The sequence below is a fragment of the Mastigoproctus giganteus genome, chromosome 6, assembly GCF_048544385.1.
Source record: "Mastigoproctus giganteus isolate SK-2022 chromosome 6, ASM4854438v1, whole genome shotgun sequence".
Taxonomy (NCBI): Eukaryota; Metazoa; Arthropoda; class Arachnida; order Uropygi; family Thelyphonidae; genus Mastigoproctus; species Mastigoproctus giganteus.
The window spans coordinates 184,123,213-184,145,954 of NC_143580.1; the positions used below are offsets into that span (position 1 = coordinate 184,123,213).

At 38.3% G+C, this 22,742-nt stretch overlaps 1 protein-coding gene across 1 annotated transcript in view; it reads right to left on the reverse strand.

Annotated features, from left to right (window-relative positions):
* LOC150084800 (serine/threonine-protein kinase Genghis Khan-like) overlaps positions 1-22,742 on the reverse strand; it is a 477,571-nt gene that overhangs the window by 13,656 nt on the left and 441,173 nt on the right. Inside the window, exons 36-37 of the mRNA XM_090376356.1 lie at positions 12,166-12,377; positions 6,736-6,844 (exon numbers count right to left, since the gene is read on the reverse strand). Coding sequence (XP_090232482.1) covers positions 6,736-6,844; positions 12,166-12,377 — 321 coding nt within the window. The remainder of the gene's footprint in view (positions 1-6,735; positions 6,845-12,165; positions 12,378-22,742) is intronic.

The window sequence follows — 22,742 nt, forward strand, 5'->3', positions numbered from 1 at the left end:
TTTTCAGTAATTGGTTATCCAGTTTTCTCTCTGATTGCTCACTGAGGGCGATGGTAGATGGCTCTCTGTCTTCTAACTTCTCTACTAATGCCGGTGTCCCCCAAGGTTCAGTTCTTTCCCCCACTCTTTTCCTCTCGTATATTAATGACCTTCTTCCATTGACTGGAAATCCTATCCATAGTTTTGCCGATGACAGCAGATTGCATTCCACTTTCCATTTGAGAAACCTTGTCCTGCTCAATCTGCTTCAACTTCTCGAATATCTGCTACCAATTCCTTAAATGCCAATCTTCAGGTAATTCTCCAGTGGGGTAAAGCCAACTTAGTTGATTTCAACCCTCCTAAAACTCAGTCTTGTCTTATATCTCACAAAAAGGACTCTTCTGCTCCTATGCTTATCTTTAGTGACACTCCGATTTCTAGGGAAAATGATATATCTCTTTTGGGGATTACCCTGACTTCTAATCTCTCTTGGCACAAGCACATTACAAATATTGCTTCCTCTGCATCTAAAAAACTTGGTTTTCTCTTTTGCTCTCGGTGTTACTTTTCTTCCAAACAGCTGCTCACTCTGTATAAATCGCAAATCCGCCCTGCCATGGAATATTATTCCCACATCTGGGGTGGTGCCTCCAAAACCTCTCAGGCTTCTTGATTCCATTCAGAAGAGGGCAGTTAGGTTAATTAATGACTCATCTTTAACAAAGTCTCTTCACTCGCTGTCTCATAGACGTACTGTTTCTGCTGCATGCCTCTTTTACAGATACTTCCATGGGCACTGTTCTTCTGAATTGGCTTCTATAATTGCCACTCTCTCTTTCAAAACAGTCCGAACACGTGCCGCCACCAGCCAACATCCATTTACTGTCCAACTTCAAACCCACAGAACCAACTTTTCATCTTCCTCATTTATTCATTCAACTGCTGTTTTCTGGAACAACCTTCTTTCATACGTATTTCCTGAAAATTACAGTCTACAGAAGTTCAAGTCCAATGTCAACAAATATCTTCTTTCATCATCTCAACCTCCAATCCAAGCACGGTACTAAGTACAATAGGTTCTCATAAAAAAAAATAAAAATATAAAAAAATTAACCTGGGGGGTTAAAAAACTAGTCAATTATAATACAACAACAAATCACAAAAGAACACGGAGATCCCAAAAAGTGAAGTCAAAGCAAAACCACAATGCAGATCACACATTCAAATGCTGTATTTTTTGATAATTACAAAAAAAGCAACAAGATCATTAAAAAAAAGGGATCAACTTCAGTAATAAAGAAAACAAAGCTTAATTTTTTCCCTTCAATATACAGTGGCATACAAAAAAAAAAAAAAAAAAAAACTATCACCTTAAAAAAAGTAACATTTGTAGTGAAACGTGTAAGATATTGTTTGATTGCAGTCATTTGTTTGTCGTAAAGCAAAGGTATTGCATCAGATAACACTTATATTACATCAGCCATTTCTATAAATATGGTGTTGGAAGGGTAGACATGCTCATTAATATCCTGTTTTGCAAAGGTGTAAGCATGGCTCCATATGTGCCGCTGACACCAAGAAAAAAAAAGTGTAGCTGTTGCTTTGTCCCAAGAAGGGCTTTCTAAGCGTGCTATCGCTGATAAAACAGGCTGTCAACAGTATCGCGGGTGCTGAAATGGAAGCATGAAACCAGTGATGTGAAGAGAAGACCTGGATCGGGCCGTAAGAGAGTGACTAAGCCTTCCCAAGATCTATATTTGAAATAACTATGACTTTGTAATTGCCATGCTAGTGCTCCTGATCTAAAACTGGACTTTGAGAATGCCTCTGGTGTTGAAACAAGTGCACGAATTATCCAAAGATGGCTTTCAGAATGTGGTCTGCATGCCTATTGGCCCAAGAAAAAGCAGCCTTTGTTGACCCAATAGCTACATTTGGAGATACTGGTTCAACAACAAAATATTGAGGATTTATTTTGCTCATTTACAGTACATAATACTATTACATTAACATGTCATTTCAGTTTGTACATGTAAATGCAATAAAACGTATGTTTGGTTGTCATCATTGCCATTTGCGTGATTTCTCAATTTCCATTAATTACGCATTTTATCCTTTGGGAAGATATTTATGGCAATTAGGTATATCAGATGGAATCTTTTTATTGGCTTTCATTCACAGAGATATATCTCATCTAACAAATGTATTTTGAACATTTCTGCAACTCACAATGCAGTGAAAAACACATTATTTGCAAAATTCACAAGTGATGCAGTTTTTTTGTCTGCCACTATACATCATGCTGAGTTCAATATACATAAAAAAAAGAAAAGAAAAAAAAGTTTTCTGGTTCTGTAAAAGTTAAGTTCTGGTTCTGTAAAAGCCATTTACAACTGCCTTGAGATCATTATCACATGAAAACTGGTGCCATGCAAGTGTTTCTTCAGATTTATGAAGAGAAAATAATCACTAGGGCCCAGGTACAGAGTGTAGAGTAAACAGGAACATTGGCATAGAGAAAGAAGACACCTAGTATCAAATTTCACCTTAAATTTCAGTATATATCCTCAATTCTGAGGATAGAGAGGATTTGGGGGGGGGGGTCTTCATCCTGGCTTTATGGTCTGTCTTAAATTTTTGAGAACGGCAACACAGGAATCTCTGGTCACTGTTTTCTTATGTGGCATGTAGTCTATCAAAAGAATTCCTTCTACATCTCCCAAAAAATGGTGGGCACGATCTTCCCAGTATAAGCTTGAGTCCTACATTTTTGGGCAGTGATGATTCAAAATTTCATCATTCTTGAAAGAAACCCATATGGATCTGCATCATGCAGGTGTAAAATTTCCTCACAAATCAGAGCCCTGAAGCGGGTATAACCACTCTTGGCAACCAGTCAGAACTGACCTTACATGCTTATGACATGTGCAAATATTCATGGAGAGTGCTAAGTATGACCCCCCTCAGAAATATTACTTTCTCTGGTAACCAGAGATGTTTAAATATGTCTATCCTGATTTCTTTGATTTTTTTAAAAAATATTTCTGAAGTTATCACTTCTATTAGTCATCCCAAGTGGTGGTTATCTTCTAGGATTCTCATATCCCAATTAAAATGCTTAGACCAAAATTTTATCTGCTATTCAGAAGGGGCAGCATCACTATATAGAACTTTCACATGTTCATGAATAACTTTTTGTCCATTACCTACTTTTGCTGTGTCTAAATTATAACTGCAGTCTTGTCTAGATGATCCTGCAATGCTTTATTAACCAGTCACTCCTTTATTTTCCCAAAAACAGAAGTTAAACTAATAGGTTTGTAATTACTCGTGTCACCTTTTGATCCCCCTTTGTGAATTGGGAAAACATTTGCAAATATCCAGTCCCTAGGGACTGCCCCTGAATGAAATGATGCTCTCATAATTTTGGCTAAGGGCTTTCTCATTTCCTTTACTGCCTCTTTTAATATAACTGGATAGATCCCATCCACCCCAGGTGCCTTTCTTATGTTTAGCTTCAACAACTTCTCCCCCACTTTGCTCTCAGTTATTACAAAATCATTTAGCTCCCTGTTATAGTTTGATAAACTTCTGGCCTTCACTTTGCTACAGAATTCCTCATGTGTGAATGTAGATGCAAAATACTGATTCAGTTTGTCAGCTACCTGAGCAAGATCATCAACAGTTGAACCATCAATATCAAGTGGACTAAACTGATTCATCCCCTTCCTTTTAGAGTTTACATAAGTAAAGAAGTCTTTGCACATTCTTTGCCAAAGATGTCTCATAATCTGCCTGCACTTGCCTAACTTCCCTTGTGACTTGATTATAGACTAGCTTATATCTGCCAAAGCTTCTGTGTCACCTGATAATTTATATGCATCCCATGCATTTTTCTTCTCTGCCATATGTCTCATTAATTCAACTGATATCTATTTAGGCCTAAACCTTGAACAGTATTTCTTAGTTGGTATGAAAATCCTAGTAGCTTCCAACATTAATTCCTTGAATGCTTCCCATTTAGAATTTGCTGTTGGTAACATCATCGGTTGGTCCCACTGTATAGAATTTAAAAACTGTCTGAGACAGCTGTAGTTACCTTTACGAAAGTAAAAACTTTTCCCTTTACCCATGATGGTAGTTACATCTTTAAGTAAATCCCACATCAGTACACTGTGATCACTGCTACCTAGTGGTTCCTTTATCTGCAGATTCCTAATGCATGAATAATCACTGCTGATAATCAGATCAAGAGTATTACTCCTTCTGGTTTTGCCTCTCGAACATGCTGCTGTAGAAAATAATCATCCAATAAATCCACAAAAAGGCTTGCTAGTGTGCAAGTGACAAACCCCCAAGTTCCAGTCAATATATGGGAAGTTAAAATCCCCAAATTATAAGACATTGAATTCATCAGAGAAATTAGGCCTAAAACACACACACTTCCCAGTGTTTATGTCACACCAAACTGACTCAACATTGCACTGTCTACCCATGTCTACTGGATGCACTTCCTTAGATGTGTTTCTTAACTAACAGCAGCCCCCCACCCCCCTCTTCCCTTCATATCCTTTCTGTACACACTGTATACCCCAAATTCCAATTATGCATTCCTTATATCTGTGTGACACCATGTCTCTGATATCCCAACAATATCCACCTTTTATGTCTTGACGAGCACTTAAAATCCATCAAATTTATTTTACTCCTAGCATTGGTGTAACATGGAAGTACACATACTCTTGTTCTTACTCTTAGTTACCCTAACACCGCACATATATTTAGTTGTTTCATCATGACTCCCAGCAGTTACACCATGAAAACAACAACATTCCTTTGTTCTTCTTGTGAGGACAGAATGGAATTAATTAGGCCTTTTTGATCTTATCCTTTATGGTATTATTGGAATTCAAGCTTAGGGACTGTGCATGCTACATAATAAGACTACATGTAATCCTTAAACTACTAAAATGCAACCTTGAACAATAGCACAGTACATCATCTTGTCAGATCTGACTGGAAACTGGTCAGAAATTGTGTCCAGCTAGTTTACACTATCCAATAAAAAAAATAATATGTTCACACATCCATAAGATTCACTTTGCTGTATTGTAATGGGTCTGTTGATGGAAAATACTACACAACTATATGGCCTTTCCAATTGGGCTGCTTTCAATATCACTCCCCATACATATTATAGCTATCTTTAATGCAAATGGGCAGGTGATTTGCTACGTGATCTCATAAGGTATAGGGTATAACAGTATTGTCATCTATAACAGTATAATGGATTTTCCACTGGCACTAATTGGGAAAGTTCTGGGTCAGAACCTCATTGAAGATTAAAGGAATCTCTCAACTGGGGCTGTAATTAGATAACCTCAGATGGAAGGAGTAGAGTTCCCCATAAGTTATACTGAGTTTTTCAGCCATACAGAATATTAAAATTTACTTAAAGGACACACCAGTATACAAATATGCAACAAACCACACAAATAAGATTACCATTGGAAATGGTGCACTGTAGTTTAAATAATCAGTGTATCAGAAATTCCCAAGAAGTACAAGGGTATGCTGTGTTGTATTCCTTAGTTATAAAAGGCCTTGAATGGGTTGAGCAAGCTCAATGCTGATGGGATTCTTCCTCTTGCTCAGATTAAGAACCTGAGGGTGCACAGTTTCAAACTGAGGAAAGACAGTTGTAGAATAGATGCGCGGAAATTTGCCTTTAGCCAGCGGGTAGTTGATTGGTGAAACAGACTTCCATCTTTTGTTGTGGAAGTTGATAGCCTAAATAAATTTAAGGCTGATCTGGACAGGCATTTGGAATGAATGGAGGGGTGAAATGGCAGTTTTTTTTTTTTTTCTTTGCTGATGTTGCATAAGCTTGCTTTCTTGTATCGTATACCTCTACTAATGTTAATTTTTGTATAATGACTGTGTTATATTTTTATTTTTTCCAAGTGAATGTCTCCAGCCATTCCTTCTCTCACAACAGCCCTTATTTATCTGTAAAAAATTACTAATAACATCAGTAATTATGCATAACTTTTCACATAACCATGTTACTATTCTTCCATCATGTTTACGAACAGATTGGGCTGTTTAATTATGCATTTCAAAGAGGAGTCTGTAACAAAGTTGGTACTTAAGTGCACCGATACATAACTTCTATAAGTACAGTGGGTTCACCACTTTTTATTTTTTGGAAAAGTCTTGGTTCAAATCTTGTTGGAGACTGAAAGAATTTTTAAATACTACTCTCTAGTAGAAGAAGCAGGATTTTCTGCATGAGTAAGTGTGGGTTTATCGGCTTGCACAACATGCAATCTGATCTGTGAACACGCACTTATACTGGCATAATACACATGACAGACACTACATGAACTGGCACATTATGTGCAGAGTAACCAATGCACCAAATCTTCACCAAAAACCAATAAACAAACATACATACACACAAAAGCAATATAGTAATGTAATACAAAGCTATATGATAATACCATTCATAAATTAAATCTTTATGAAATGAAAATCAGTTTAGTGAAAGTTAAAAATATTTAAACTTCTTTAAAATGCATTATGCATGATTTTTATATACACTCTTACTGGTACCAGTTGATTCCCTATGATGGTATTTATTTGATTAGATTTATAATTCATCATAATTTTTAATGTAAGTAGTTACTTGTAGAGAAATCAAACATTAACTGCTTTGTTTATATAAACTGAAAAGTAATATTATTTCAATACCTGAGGTATATCCACTAATTTTTGAAGGTTTATTCCTTTTCCAGGTCCCATATGTGAAATATGATTAAAATTACTTGGTCCAGAAATAAGACGAGATCGCCTGTCTGCACTGAAACAAAAGAACTTTTATTTCAAAGAAGTCAAGTCATCCAAATTAAGCATAGTGAAAATCATTTTCAGCAAACTAATATAGTGAAATTCTAATTCTTGTATTTCCACCAACAAACTATTTTTTTTTGCTGTGCCAAAATATATTGCATATTCAAAAAAGTTCCAGAATGTTTTCCCTTTCTCCAAATTAGTAAATGCATGCGCTTTTAAACAATTCCTTTTAAAAATAGTGTTCTTCACATCAGTAGTAACTTATGCCACTTGTACACTTGGCTGATTCATCAAATCCTTATTGTAAAAATGCAAAGGTTTCAGATGAAGGATTTTTTAGCAGAACCCAATACTTCACCTTATGCATGTAAGTATGGATTTCCACTGATAACCACTCAACAATCTAAATGTGTAATAACTTACAGAGTATTACTTTCAGATAAGTGTGCTGAACTCGACATATGTTTCCCACTCTCCCATTTCTGAAAGTTTATTGCAATGTATTCCTGAGAATGTTTTGACTGTACCTTGTACTAACAGCAGTCAAGGTTGCAAACAGAAAAGTTTAAGTTTTTTTATTTTTTTTTTTATTAAATTATTCTTTAAGTCTGGAACACATACTGGTTCTATCCATTTTCTCACAACTGAGACACAAAGTATTACAACTTCTTGGGATCAGTGCCTTGTCTCAGTAATCATTTCCTGCAGATAGATAAGATACATGAAAGAAGCCTTTGTACTGGACACATGAGTGCTTGATGAGCCTTCAGTTTAATTTATTCCAGGATATTAACCCTTTTCTTCAGGTAGTCTATCTTATCTAACAAAGTGCTGTGTTCATGTTTATTTTCTTAATTTATTCACTCTTGCTGTATCTGGGATACAAAAAGAAATTGTATGTGGCACAACTGTGATCTTCTAGGATAGCAGTATTAGTAGTGGCAAATGATACAAGGAAGTAAACTTATATAGAATTGGAAAAAAAAAGGGGGGGGGGACCCATCTTCATCTCTACATTCACTCAACAATTTGTCTAAACCTTCCTTAAATTTATTCAAACTACTCACTTCCACAACACTAGATGGAAATGTTTTGTACATCTATTCTGCAATCATCTTTTTTCAATTTCAATTTGTCCCCTTATGTGTGACACCCGAAAAAGTAAGGATGCCATCAGCATTTAATTTACCTCAATCCATTTAAAGCCTTAAGTACTTCAATAAGATCCCCTCTCAGGCACCTGGTTTCCAAGCACCACAATTTGAAGAATTGAAATCTTTTATGGTAAGGGTAACCCCCCTTTTGTGTTTTGGATTAATTCAGTTGCTCTTTTCTGCACTTATTCCAACCACATCCTTCCTAAAATGAGGCTTCCAGACCTGGAGGCAGTGTACAAGATGCACCTAAATCATTATCACATATATCAGGATAATTACTACCCTGTTTCAGCTGGCAAAATTCCTATGAGTCATTAACAAAACCCCATGAGCTGTCCTAACAGCCAACCTGCACTGCTCAGAAAACTTCATGTCAGAATGTACAATTATCCCTAGGTCTTTTTCATTCTTCCCCACCTTCAGTGCAATACCACTAAATTGGTATGTTATTCTGTAAATAAGGGCCTAGCACTGGACCCTTACAGTTAAAATTAGGCTAAGAAGGAGCAGTGCCCAACAATAACCGCCATCTGTCTTCTGAGACCCAAACATCCCTCTATCCACAGCAGTACTTCCCCTTAGTGCCACATTGCTCCAATTTGTACAGCAATCATTCATGGGGAACACTGTCAAATGGTTTACTGAAATCTAAATATATAATGTCAAAATAATTTTCTGCATCCAGTTCCTTTGTTACTGCATCATAGTAGCTAATCAGATTGGCCATGAAAGATCTTCCCTTAACAAATTCACTGCATAACTGCATTCTTGTCAAGATGATCCAGCAAATTACTTCTTTAATTGCTGACTCCATTTCCTTACCTGGAAATCAAGCTTATAAGTCTGTAATAATTCACTTCATCCTTTGATAGTTGCTATCTTCTTTTAATAACATTGTATTATTCCTGAATTAGCATCTATTAACTGAATGTTGCCCCATCTAATGGAGATTAGTGGATAATTGTCCAAATGGTATTCAAGAGACACTGATATGTACAGTCAACCTGAAAATATACCATGCCAAATTATAAATGTATGTTTAACTCAACTACTTTACACGTGTTATTATTTATATCTTTTTCATATGTGTAACCACTATTAATATTTGGAAACATTATATATTTCTTAAATGGAGAAACTCTGGCTAACAGGCTGTATACGAGTTAGCCACCTATGGCTTAGACTGAATAAAATAAAATAATGTTTTAATTATACAGTGGATTCCGGTTATTTGGGCCACTGGTTAATCGGGCCAGCTGTTTATTTGGGACAAATCTTAAAGAACAGAATCCAATCGAGAAAATAGCCAGGGTTTACTTCGCTTAATTGGAACAACTTGCCGTTTAATCAGGCAGGAGACTGCAGCACTCGAGATTACCCTACGACTGTCTCCGAAAATACTCCATGGTTCGGTCGGATTTCTGGAGGTCACAACCATAAAATAATAAAAACAATTAGCAGTCCCCTGTTTATTGGGCTTTTCTGTTAGTGCTTCAATCATATAAAAAAAAATTAATTTTCAGAATCTGCTCTTCATTCCTATTTTTTAAGCTTTGTGACTCTTGTTACTCCATTCTCAGTTGTGAGTATCGCGTTACTTGCGATTTGTGTATGTGTGTGCCGTGTTCTTTGTTATTGATTGCTTTTTACTGTTTTAAATTTTAACCCCATCGGCAAATGTCAGTGAACAGAAATGTCAGCTAGTTAGTATGTACATATTACAGTACATATTAATTAAGCTATGCATGTAAGCGTAAATTTATTTTTATTTTGCTAATCTGTGAAAAATATTCTTCCGATTTTCACATATCATTTAATTTTTTAATTGGTAACGTAATAAAATCTAAATTTGTACTTAATACAGTATGTCTTTACTTTTATAGCCTGTGGGTAATATTTCTCCTATTTTTTTTTCGCTAATTAGAATTTCTGTTTAATAGAATTAAACTTTAACTCACAAACATGATCACAATGATGGCGCTTACTACATATCGTATAGTGAATGGTACTTTACTATGGTGAGTCCATCATAACGTGATTTGATTGTACAGAAAATCAATCGTAAAGCTGTATTTTTAACTATTTATGTGAAACTTCGCATAATTGGGGCAGCCGCTTAATTAGGCCAAAATACACTAGTCCCGATGTGCCCCAAATAACCGGAATCGACTGAATATGAATATGTATTGGCTAGTGCTCAAAGGCATTTTAATATACAGCAACTGATTAAAAGAGCAAATAAAGTTTGAAATACAGCATCATTACTATAATATTTCATAATGCGAAATTATTTACAAGTTGCCTGGCATTTAACACTTCCCTGATAAAGAAGACTATTGTTACTTATTCTCAGTTTTGTGCCACCATCAACCGAGACAGCACCGTTTCAGGAATTTCTATCCCTTCTTCGGTGGGTAGGCACCACGAATATAGACATAGACAACCAAGTGAAATACATTCAGAGTATGAGAGATGCCAAAAGGTGTGTGAATTTAATGTGATGCATTTATAGCCTTTGTTGGCCTCTGAACGAGGAATTTACTAACACATATTGGATAGTGCCCAAATATATCATTTTAATGATACATGTTTCATGAGCTACAAGGTTTGCAAAAACTTTGTTTGGCCTCTTTATGAGTTAAAATAATACCTTTTAGCACTATGCAATATGTATTAGTAAATTCTGTAGTTCGGAGGCTTACAAAGGCCATAAATGCATTGCATTAAATTCGCACATCTTTTGGTATCTCTTATACTGTGAAAATATTTCACTTCTGTTGCTGTTGTTGGAGGTCTTACGGCACAACAGCAGCTAAAGGCCATTATGCACCGCACTTCTGTTGCCTAGTCCTACACTCATGGTGCCTACCCACTGAAGAGGGAACAAAAATATGCGAAACACAGCTATCTGGGTGGTGGTGGTGGCAGCACCAAACCGAGAATAAGAAACAACAGTCTTCTCTATTTTTGGAGAAGTGTTACTTATTTCAAAGTGAATTGCTAGGCAAATTGCTGCAAAGGATTTCACAATATGAGATATTTTAGTAATGATGCTGCATTGCAAACTTTGCTCTCCTCATGAATTACTGCATGTTAAAATGCTGCCTCTGGGCACTGCCCAATATGTAATAATAAATTCCACAGTCAGAGGTCTAAAAAATGTCATAAATGCATGTATCTATGAATATAAAAATAAAACAGCATCACCCTTTGTAAATAATTCTGTACACAGTTTATTTTAATAATTTTAAAGCAACTTCAAATATATATACACACACTGTTATTAACACATTGCAGTCTAATGTTGCACCTAACATGACAGTAAAATTCCACTTACAGTACAAAACATGAAATGTTATTGAATATGAGATTTTTTTTCCCCTCCTCTGCTGGTCTATTTATTGTACTGGGAAAAATAAATAACCCAAAAAACTAAATCTGTTTTACATTTATTTTAAATTAAAAACCCCTCACTATGGCTCCTAAAGTTTAAACCTCATACAAAGAACAACAGGACGAAAAATCCATTTCTGGGGAAAAAACCTTGCCAGTTACGCCAGAGGCCCACTAACTCAGTCATAGAGTGAAAAAAGCCTATAAAAGTTCCTCGCATCATTGACAGGATTCGAACCCGGGCCTTTTCCACACGGTGTGGGGAGGATGATGACAATACCCCTGTGCTACCCTTGGAGACTAAACTTGATAAATTTTTTTTTTGTAGTTGTTGGTGCGTCGGCTTCTGTTTTTGCACGGTTTTTGCAGTACTTTGATCCAAGCCCGAGGTGGGATTCGAACCCGCGACCTTTTGGTTGCCAGGCAGGCACTTTACCCACCCGGCTAGCCCGGTCAGCTTGATATAATAAAGAAAATAGAATGTGGTGTAAGCAGAAAGTTATTAATGGCAAAATATAACACTGAATCGTCAACATGTTTTTTTTTTTTTTTATGTACAGTTAATAAAATTGCATTCTTAGTCTCTCAATTTCTTATTTGGCCTCATTATTTCTGCATTAAATACATTAAAAAAAATTTCCAGATAATGGAAAAATCGAAATGGCACCTCGAACCCCAAAGGTGACACTATTTCGAAAGTCTACTGTAATGCAAACATTCATAACATTTTCCATTGCTATAATTTCCATCTGATAAATCATAGGTTCCAAATACTTACACCTTCCCTGCTTTATCAGGTTCCCTAACAGAAAAACGCCTCCGTACTCTATTCAATATTGCTCTACCTGGTCGGCCTCTCCGTTGCTGTGATGCAGAGTCTGATATCCGGACCAAATTAGTTTTATGATGAACGTTATGAAGATATACTACATTAGGAAGATCAGTGGCAAAAGAGAAGCACAACGTTCCAGTTCGACAGAGTGGCTTGGTCTAAATATCAAACAAAAAGTTTTTTTGTTTATATAGCAAAATGGTATATATAAATGGCTACCTCAATAATTTAGCTTTGCATTTTATGATAATGTTATTCTTTATTTCCAAATAAGAAAGAACAAAAAAAATTTGTAATAAATAAGGTCAAACTATAATATATGTATATAAAGCTAAATTTGTATATAACACTATGTAAAAAAAAGAGGAAAAAAAAAAAAAAAAGCTTATATTTAACTGAATCTTATATGTATTTCCCTGTGGTGCTATTGGTTTTACATTTCTGTTACATTTATGTATTACACAAACATGTTCCAATACTGTGACACACGAGAGCTACACCGATGAGCCAAAATATTATGACCAGTGAGTCATTATGCAAATCGAAGCAACTGCAGATGAACTACGGTGCGCGCGCAGGTTGGGATACTGTATAAAAAACACCCGATACTGAGCTCTGTTAATCAGTGTTGCTCTTGTTCTTCAGATGGAAAAGGCAGCAGACTTAAGCAAGTTTGACAAAGGCCAAATTGTAATGGCCAGACAATCGGGTCAGAGCATATCTGAAACAGCATGGCTGGTGGGGTGCTCACGGTCAGCTGTGGTTAGTACCCACCAAAAGTGGTCCGAGGAGGGGGGAACCCACGAACTGCTGGTGAAATGTTGGACAACCATGGTTCATCGATGCTCGAGGTGAGCGAAGGCTCTCCCGATGGTACGTGGCGCAACTTGCCAGTAATTGGAATGCTAGTGACAGGAGTAATGTGTCACATCACACAGTACATTGAAACCTGCTGAAAATGAGGCTGTGTAGCTGCAGGCCGCTCCAAGTTCCCATGCTAACCACAGTTCACCAGTGAAAGCACCTACAACGGGCACGCGAGCATCGAAACTGGACCTTGAGTGACTGGAAGAAGGTTGTCTGTTCCGATGAATCATGTTTCCTGTTGCACCATGTGGACGGCCAGGTGCATCATTTACCTGGGGAAGCGATGCCACCTGGATGCACCATGGGACGAAAACAAGCCGGTGGCAGCGGCTCATGCTTTGGGTGATGTTCTGCTGGGATACCCTGGGTTCAGTCATCCATGTGCCGGGCACTCTGATGTCTATCACCTACATAAACATTACCACTACAGAAACCCCACAGAGAAACCTATCCACCACCTGGAGGGACTCAGTCTCAAATATCTTAAATGTTTTTCATCTAAACATTAATACAACAACAACTGAGCAGCATGAGATCTGCAGAGAAAATGAAACCTATTGGACTGGACAAGTTGAACCGCAGTTCACACAGGAAGAACTCCTAGCCAGAGCAGCACTTATCAAAGGGAAAAAATGTCCGTGGCCCGACTTGATCGAGCCTGAGATTGTAGAGAAGGTTGTGGAGCTTGCCCCGGAGCTACTGCTGCACCTATTCAATCTCTGCCTACACACTGACACCTTCCCGGATGACTGGAAGGTTGCAAATATGAAACTGATCCTTAAAAATCCGACAAAACCACCACATCTACCAAGTTCATACAGGCCCATAGCCCTATTGTTCGTATGCAGCAAGCTCCTAGAGCATCTCCTCCATGTACGGATCCAAAGCCATTATGAGAAAGCAAACCTAGTATCACCAAACCAATATGGTTTCAGACTGGGGCTTTCCACGGTTGATGCTCTACAAGCACTGCTCACTGAGGCCCGCCAAGCAGACAGGAAATACTTCCTGATGATTATAATTGATTTCACGGGGGCATTCAACACTCTATGGTGGCCGAGCGTCCTCCGCAGACTCAGGCAAGCAAATGTACCGGACAATTTGTTCAATATCATGAAAAGCTACCTCTCAAATAGGATGATTACAGTAAACGCTTCTTATCAGAAACTCACAAGATGGATACACTGTGGCTGCCCCCAGGGCTCGGTCCTGCGGCTGACCTTATGGAACATGGTGATGGACGAATTTCTATGCCTTGACCTCGAGGAGGTTCATTCACAAGCCTTTGCTGATGACCTCATCCTGCAAACTTACTTCTAATGCGATCCCTCTATGCCTGACCTAGCTCCTCGGGGCTAAGTGTGGGCAACGGTGGTGGGGGGGGCACTAGGGGCCCAACGGCTAAAAGGTCAGAGGAACAACACAACACGACACAACACAACATGACACTACACAACATAAACATGTACCTTACACTTTTTAAAATCTCTGGCCTTCACAGTGTTCTGTGTTTCACAAACAGAGTACACAAAGTGGAGATGGGGGAAATCCCAGGGGCTGTTAGACAATGAACACTTTACCTAAACATCATTGCTGACCAGGTACACACTTTCGTGGCAAGTCTTCCACCCTAGCGGTGCCGTCGTTCAGCAGGTTGTTTAGTTGTTGTTTATTGGTGCATTGACAATGGAGATCATAGTGCACCAGTTTGTTTGTTATATTATGTTCATTGTATGCATATGCATTCTCTACATCTTGGTCGAATGCATGGGAGTTAAATATTTTCTGTGATTATATACACTATCTTTATTTATAATAGATGGTAGACGTTGATTGTCTGCATGAATCTGAAAATGTCTGATACATGTTCCTTGTCACCTAGGATACCTTTAAGGGTGATGTTTTGATTTCCTTTATATAATGATGAGAAAATCTTTTGTCGATCATTTTCATAGGTTGGGCATTCTATGAGTATATGTCTGATTGTTTGGCATCTTGGAGGTTCTTCGGCACACAGTAAATAGCCAAATGTGATGTGTGTATGTCCAATTTGTAGTCTGGTCAGAATGACTTCCTCTCTCCTTGATTTCCTTCTGCTTGTTTTCCAATGTTCAACTTTTGGTTTTATTTCATATAATTTATTTGAGGTTTGTTTTTGCCAGAGTTTTTGCCATTGTGTTAGAGAGCGGCTTTCAATGATTGGTTTGTAATCCTGATACGGAACTGGGAAAGGTTGTTTCTGGAGGTTAGTTGTTGATTTCACAATTCTGTCAGCTTCTTTGTTTCCTTTTATCCCTTTGTGTCCTGGTATCCAGCAGAAAAGTATTTCTTGTTTTTCTTTTGTTAAGTCCGTTAATATCCGTTTAATTTGCACGAGAACTGGATGAGTTATATTGGTTGTGGTTTGTATGACTTGTATTGCACTTAATGAATCAGAATATATTACTGTTCTCAAATGATATGTGGTTCTGAAGTACTCCAGGGCTACCTGAACTGCTACTAATTCTGCGGTATAGACACTGCATTCTTTTGGAAGTTGGTGTGCCAGGGTAGTGTCTGGAAATACTGCTGATGCTCCTACTTGGTTCTCTGATTTTGATCCATCTGTATATATTGGTACATGGTTGGGATATTTAGTTCTATGTGTTGCATGCAGTTGTTGAAAGTTTATGTTTGACAAGTAATCAGGTTTGTGTGGAGAATTCACAAGTTGTGGAGTGGTTTATCCATGGTAGTATTATGTGCCCTTCAAGATTTGCAACATTATCTATGCTAACATCATATGTTGTCAGTAGCTCTTTTAGGCTGATTCCTAGAGGCTTGTTTGCACTTTTGCGATTCCTATATATGTTTTCCCATTTTGGTGAGAATAATGATGTCCAAGTCGGATGGTCTCTTGTGGATCTTATCTTGTATGCACAGAGTAGGGCCAATTGTTGTCTCCTGAGGAACAATGGTAGTTCATTAGCTTCTGTATAAAGACTGTACGAAGGTGCTGTGTGGAAGGCTCCTGTTGCTATTCGTAGTGCACCAAGGTGAATCGGATCTAACCATTTGAGGGCGCTCTTTTTGTCGGATGCATAAATGGGTGCTCCGTAATCTGTTTTTGACTTTACTAGTGTTTTGTACAGGTTGAGCAGGGTATAACGATCTGCTCCCCAAGATATTGTTTGCTATTTGGTTTTTAGGAGCATTAGCAACTAAGGCCATATTGCTCCGGGGATGTGCAGTGGTCATTCCCTGACCTTTCCATATTTGGTGGGCACGGGCTCAAAACCCCAGTCTAATCAAGAAGTGTGTGCTATGCACTGCTGCCCCTGCCCACCTGGCTACGGAGGCGCTGCTCAAGATATTGATGTTAAGACTTTAAGGATATTAAGTTGTCTCATACATTTTATTCGTAATTGCTTTATATGCTCTACGAACGTTAACTTGTCTAAAGTGAGTCCAAGAAATTTTACGCTTTGTTTGACGGGTATTTTGTGACCTTCTATTGTTAGTTCAGGGTCAGGATGCAAGTTTCTTTTCCTACAGAAATGTATGCAGACTGTTTTTTGTTGTGAAATTCTAAATCCGTTTTTCTGGACCCAACTACTGATTTTGTTAATTGCACATTGTAGTTGCCTTTCTATTGTTCCCATATTCTGTGCTTGATACAATATACTGAAGTCATCTACATATAGTGCATGCGACACCATGGATGGCAGTTGATTCGTGATGCCATTTATTTTTATAACGAATAGTATAGCACTGAGGACAGATCTCGGGGGAACTACTACTTCTTGTTTATAGGTTTTTGACATGGTGTTCTGTACTCTGATCTGAAATGTCCTATTTTTCATAAAGTTTTGGATGAAGAGTGGTAAATGTCCTCTGAGGCCTGTATCGTGGATGTCTTGTAATATACCGCATCTCGATGCTGTGTCATATGCTTTTCTATATAAAAAAATATGGTAACCATATGTTTTGAACTTATAAATGTATCTCTTATGTCTGTTTCTATTCTTACGAGGCGATCTAAGGTGGATCTATTATGTCTAAACCAGCATTGCATAGTGTTGAACCAGTTGGTTGTTTCTAAGAACCTGATTAATCGTTTGTTGATTATTTTCTCCAAACCTTTGCTCAAGCAGCTAGTGAGCACTATCGGTCAATAGTTGTTTGGGTTGTTCTGGTCTTTATTGAGTTTTTGGAAAGCTAATACTATTGCATGATGCCAAGCAGGATACTGCTCTTCTTGAAAAATGCGATTGTACAGCTTAAGGTTTTCTATTTCTTTTCGCTTCAGATGTTTAAGCATATCATAGTGTATGTTGTCTGGTCCAACTGAACTTGGTTTTGTTTTTGATAATGCTTCACGTAATTCATGCAATGTAATTGGTTGGTTATAGGATTCAATATGTTTGGTGTTAAAAAATTAATTCTGTTTTTTTTTTTTTTTTTTTTCTTTCTCAGTTTTCTCTTTATAGGTCAAAAATTCTTCACGATATGATTGTTTTGATACTTTGGCAAATGTTTCTCCTAGTATGTTAGCTGTCTCTGAAGATTCAGTAATGCTTTCTCCATTCCAGTGTAATACTAAGAATGGTAGGTTTTTGAATTATCCGTTCATTTTCCATATTGTCTGTGTATTTGTTGTTCTATTTATTGAGGAAGTAAACTAGATCCAGGAATTTTTTTTGGCTTGTTTCCAAGTATACCTGGCTAGTGCTCGTGCTTGTTTATATTTTAGAAGATTATCCGTTGTAGGACATCTCCGTAACTTATTCCATGCTTTGTTTTGTTGTCTTTTTGTTCTCGGGCAGTCATCATTCCACCAGGATTTTGGCTGTAGCGGAAAAGGAGTTGAAGTTCTGGGTACTGTTTGCTCAGCTGCCTGTATTAAGGTGTCTGTGACGTGTTTCACAGCTTCATTGACTGATTTTTCTTGAATACTTTGTGGATTAAATATTGCGAGTTCTCTAAATTTTTCCCAGTTGCTCTTTTCTATTTTCCAGTGGGGTGGTCTGCTGAGAAGACAGGAAAGGTTTCTGGTAGGTGTGGTGATTACTGGATAGTGGTCACTGCTGTATGGGTTTTCTATTACTTGTCACACAAGAAGATAAACACAAGAAAGGTGCCTGGGGTGGATGGAATCTATCCAGTTATATTAAAGGAGGCGGCAAAGGAAGTAAGCAAACCCTTAGCATAATTATGAGAGCTTCCCTGGACTCAGGGGGAGGTACCCATGGACTGGAGATGTGCAAATATGACCCCAATCCACAAAGGAGGATCAAAAGGAGACAGATAATTACAGACCTGTTAGTTTAACTTCTGTTTCAGGGAAATTAATGAAGGCACTGGTTAAAGAAGCATTGCAGGATCATCTAGACAAGACTTCAGTTATAGCTTGGACACAGCATGGGCTTGTTAAGGGGAAGTCTTGTCTGACTAATTTGATTGGATACTATGATGTAGTCACAAAGGAACTGGACGCAAAGAATAATTTTGATATTATACATTTGGATCTTAGAAAAGCCTTTGATACTGTTCCACATGGAAGACTGCTGCACAAATTGGAGCAGTGTGGCATTGGTGGCAAATTGTTGCTATGGATAAAGGGATGGTTGAGTGGGAGAAGACAGAGTGGTAATCAATGGACACTGCTCTTCGTGGACTAATGTTATTAGTGGAGTCCCTCGGGGTTCAGTATTGGGTCCATTGTTGCTTTCTGTATTTATAAATGATATTGATGATGGTATATCAGGCTTAATGTCCACGTTTGCAGACGATATGAAGGTTGGCAGGGTTTTTAATGACACTAATGACAGTACACTGCTGCAACAGGATCTAAAAAAGTTGAGCAGATGGGCCGAGAGGTGGCAAATGAAGTTTAACATTGACAAATGTAAAGTACTTCATATGGGAAGCAATAATCCCAGAGTAACGTATCAACTCTGTGGTACCACACTGACAGTGGTAGAGAATGAAAAGGACCTGGGGGTAATTGTGCAGGCAGATATGAAGTTTACTGAGCAGTGCACACGGTCTGCAAGAGTAGCTCATGGTGTCTTGTCAATGATATACAGGACTTTTTCTAGCAGGGATAGGAGGTGATTATCCTCTTGCATAAGGCAATGGTCAGGCCACACCTTGAGTACTGTATACAGGTCTGGAGGCCTCATTTTAAGAAGGATGTAGAGCTATTGGAACGAGTACAGAGAAGGGCAACAAGATTAGTGAATGGAACAAAGGGTTGCTCTTACGAAGAAAGGCTCAAGTTTTGCAAATTACAGTGTCTGGAGACTAGGCACTTGCGAGGTGATCTGATTGAGGTGTATAAAGCCTTGAATGGTTTGAGCATGCTCAATGTAGATGGGATTCTTCCTCTTGCTCAGAATAATCGCCTGAAAGGGCATAAATTCAAATTGAGAAAAGAGGGTTGTAGGATAGATGTGCGGAAGTTTGCCTTTAGCCAGCGGGTGGTTGATTGCTGGAACAAACTTCCATCTGTGGTTGTAGAAGTTGATAGCTTAAATAGATTCAAGGCAGAACTTGGCAAACACTTGGAGCGAGTGGATGGATGAAATAAGAGTTTTTTTTTTTTTTTTTGGCTGATGCTATATAAGCTTGCTTTCTTGCATCATGTACCTTTGCTAATGCCACTTTAATTCTGGTAGGAGTGAAGGGGTGCATATGGTTAGGTCTACTGCTGAGGTTGTACGACTAGGAAAGTGAAAATACGTATGTTTACTGTTGTTAAGTAGAGAAAGATTATGGTGATCTATTATTCGTCCTCGTCTGTTGATGTCAGTGTTTCCCCACAGATGATTATGCCCATTCATATCTCCCATTATACAGAAAGGTGATTGGACTTTGGAGATTAGTTGGTCTATTTCTTCAAATGTTATATCTGGTCCTGGTGGAAGGTACACTGAACAGATGGTTACTCAAAATCTTAGTGTTATTCTTACAGCTATCGCTTTGAGGTTGCTGTTTAAAGGAATGTGTTCAGTTGGGCTATGGTTATGGACCAAGATGGCGACTCCTCCATGTGTTGGCCCATCTCTTGTTTTGTCTTTCCTATACATTGTATAATTTTTTACTGAAAGGGTTTCTTGTTGTCTAAGGTATGTCTCTTGAAGAAAAAAGCATATTGGCGTATGGTGTGTAATTAGATACTGGACATCGTCATAATTAGTTCATTGTCCTCTACAGTTCCACTGGATGAACTGATCCATTATTGGGTTTTCCTAGGGTTTTCGGGTTGCTTCCGAAATGGAGCATTCTTATATTTTGTCTTATCTTTTTTAGGGTATTGAGGCCAGTCCATGTCCATATCTTCTTCTGTGAAAATTTCTAGTACTGGTTCTTCAGATGTGTTTATTTTTTCTTTGTCCATCTGTTTGGTTGCTTTGGTGTTTATAGATTTACCTCGGTCTTTGTTGTGGTTCTGATTTGTTGATATTTGTTCTGTGTGAATAGAAATTGGAGTATTCACTATTTTCTCCTGTTTTTGTGCCTTTAATCCACTAAGTGATTCTTTTGGCAGCATGGAAATTTCAGTTTGAACTTCTACTGATTTATATTGGATCACTGCTTGTGCATATGATGGCTTGTTTGTAGGTCATGGCTGTATTATTCTCCTTGCTTCTTAGTATGTTGTGTTGTGTTCAGTTTTGTATTTCTGAATTAGTTTCTCTCGTTTCCATTTTTTGCATATTTTTGAATAGGCTGGGCGTTCCCCTTTACAGTTTGTACATTTCAAGGTGTTGGCAGAGCAATCTGTAGTCTTGTGTTCTTTAGAACCACAATTTGCACAGGTTGCCAAGTTTCTGCATGCCATTTGTGAATGTCCAAATTTCTGACATTTGTAACATCGCGATGGATTTGGTATGTACTGTCTTACTTGGCAGTTCAGATATCCTGCTTTGACTGTTGTTGGAGGTTTCGGAGTATTAAAGGTTATGATTAGAGTTCTTAGCATTAGCATTAGTAGAGGCATTTGATGCAAGAAAGCAAGCTTATGCAGCATCAGCCAAAAAAAAAAAAAAAAACCACTTCCACTTCACCCCTCTGTTCGTTCAAAATACCTGTCCAGCTGAGCCTTAAACTTATTTAGGCTATCAACCTCCACCACAAGGGATGGAAGTCTGTTCCACCAACCAACCACCCGCTAGCTAAAGGCAAATTTCCGCACGTCTATCCTACATCTGTCTTTCCTCAATTTGAATTTATGCCCTCTCAGGTGATTTTTCTGAGCTAGAGGAAGAATCCCATCAGCATTGAGCATGCTTAAACCATTCAAGGCTTTATACACCTCTATCAGATCACCTCGCTGGTGCCTAGTCTCCAGACACTGTAATTTGCAAAACTTAAGCCTTTCTTCGTAAGAGCACCCCTTTGTTCCATTCACTAATCTTGTTGCCCTTCTCTGTACTCGTTCCAGCAGCTCTACATCCTTCTTGAAATGAGGCCTCCAGACCTGTATACAGTACTCTAGGTGTACCCTGACCATCGCCTTATACAATGGAATAATCACCTCCTTATCCCTGCTGGAAAAATTCCTGTATATCATTGACAATACTCCATGAGCTACTCTTGCAGCCCGTCTGCACTGCTCAGAGAACTTCATATCTGCCTGCACAACCACCCCCAAGTCCCTTTCATTCTCTACCACTGTCAGTGTTGTACCATAGAGTTGATACGTTGCTCTGGGGTTGCTGTTTCCCATGTGTAGTACTTTACATTTGTCAATGTTAAACTTCATTTGCCACCTCTCAGCCCATCTGCTCAACCTTTCCAGATCCTGTTGCAGAAGCATAGTGTCAGTAGTGTCCTTGACAACCCTGCCAACCTTTGTATCGTCTGCAAACTTGGACATTAATCCCGATATACCATCATCAATATCATTTATAAATACAGAAAACAATAATGGACCCAACACTGAGCCCTGAGGGACTCCACTAATAACATCAGTCCACGATGAGCAGTGTCCATTGATTACCACTCTCTGTCTTCTCCCCCTCAACCACCCCTTTATCCATAGCAGCAATTTGCCTCCAATGTCACACTGCTCCAATTTGTGTAGCAGTCTTGCATGTGCAACAGTATCAAAAGCCTTTCTAAGATCCAAGTATATAATATCAAAGTTATTCCCTGCATCCAGTTCTTTTGTGACTGCATCATAGTATCCAATCAAGTTGGTCAGACAAGACTTTCCCTTAACAAAACCATGCTGTGTCCGAGCTATAACTGAAGTCTTGTCTAGACGATCTTGCAGTGCTTCTTTAACCAGTGCCTCCATTAATTTCCCAGGAACAGAAGTCAAGCTCACAGGTCTATAATTACTTGTGTCAGCCTTTGATCCTCCTTTGTGAATTGGGGTCACATTTGCACATTTCCAGTCTATGGGTACCTCCCCTGAGTCCAAGGAAGCTCTCATAATTATGGCTAAGGGTTTGCTTACTTCCTTTGCTGCCTCCTTTAATATAACTGGATAGATCCCTTCCACCCCGGGTGCCTTTCTTGTGTTTATCTTCAACAGTTTCTCCTCCACTTTACTCCCAGTTATTTCAAGATTCTGTAACTTACTGCTAGAGTTGAATACACCTCTGGCATTCCCCTCGCTGAATAACTCCTCATGTGTGAATGTCGATACAAAATATTCATTTAGT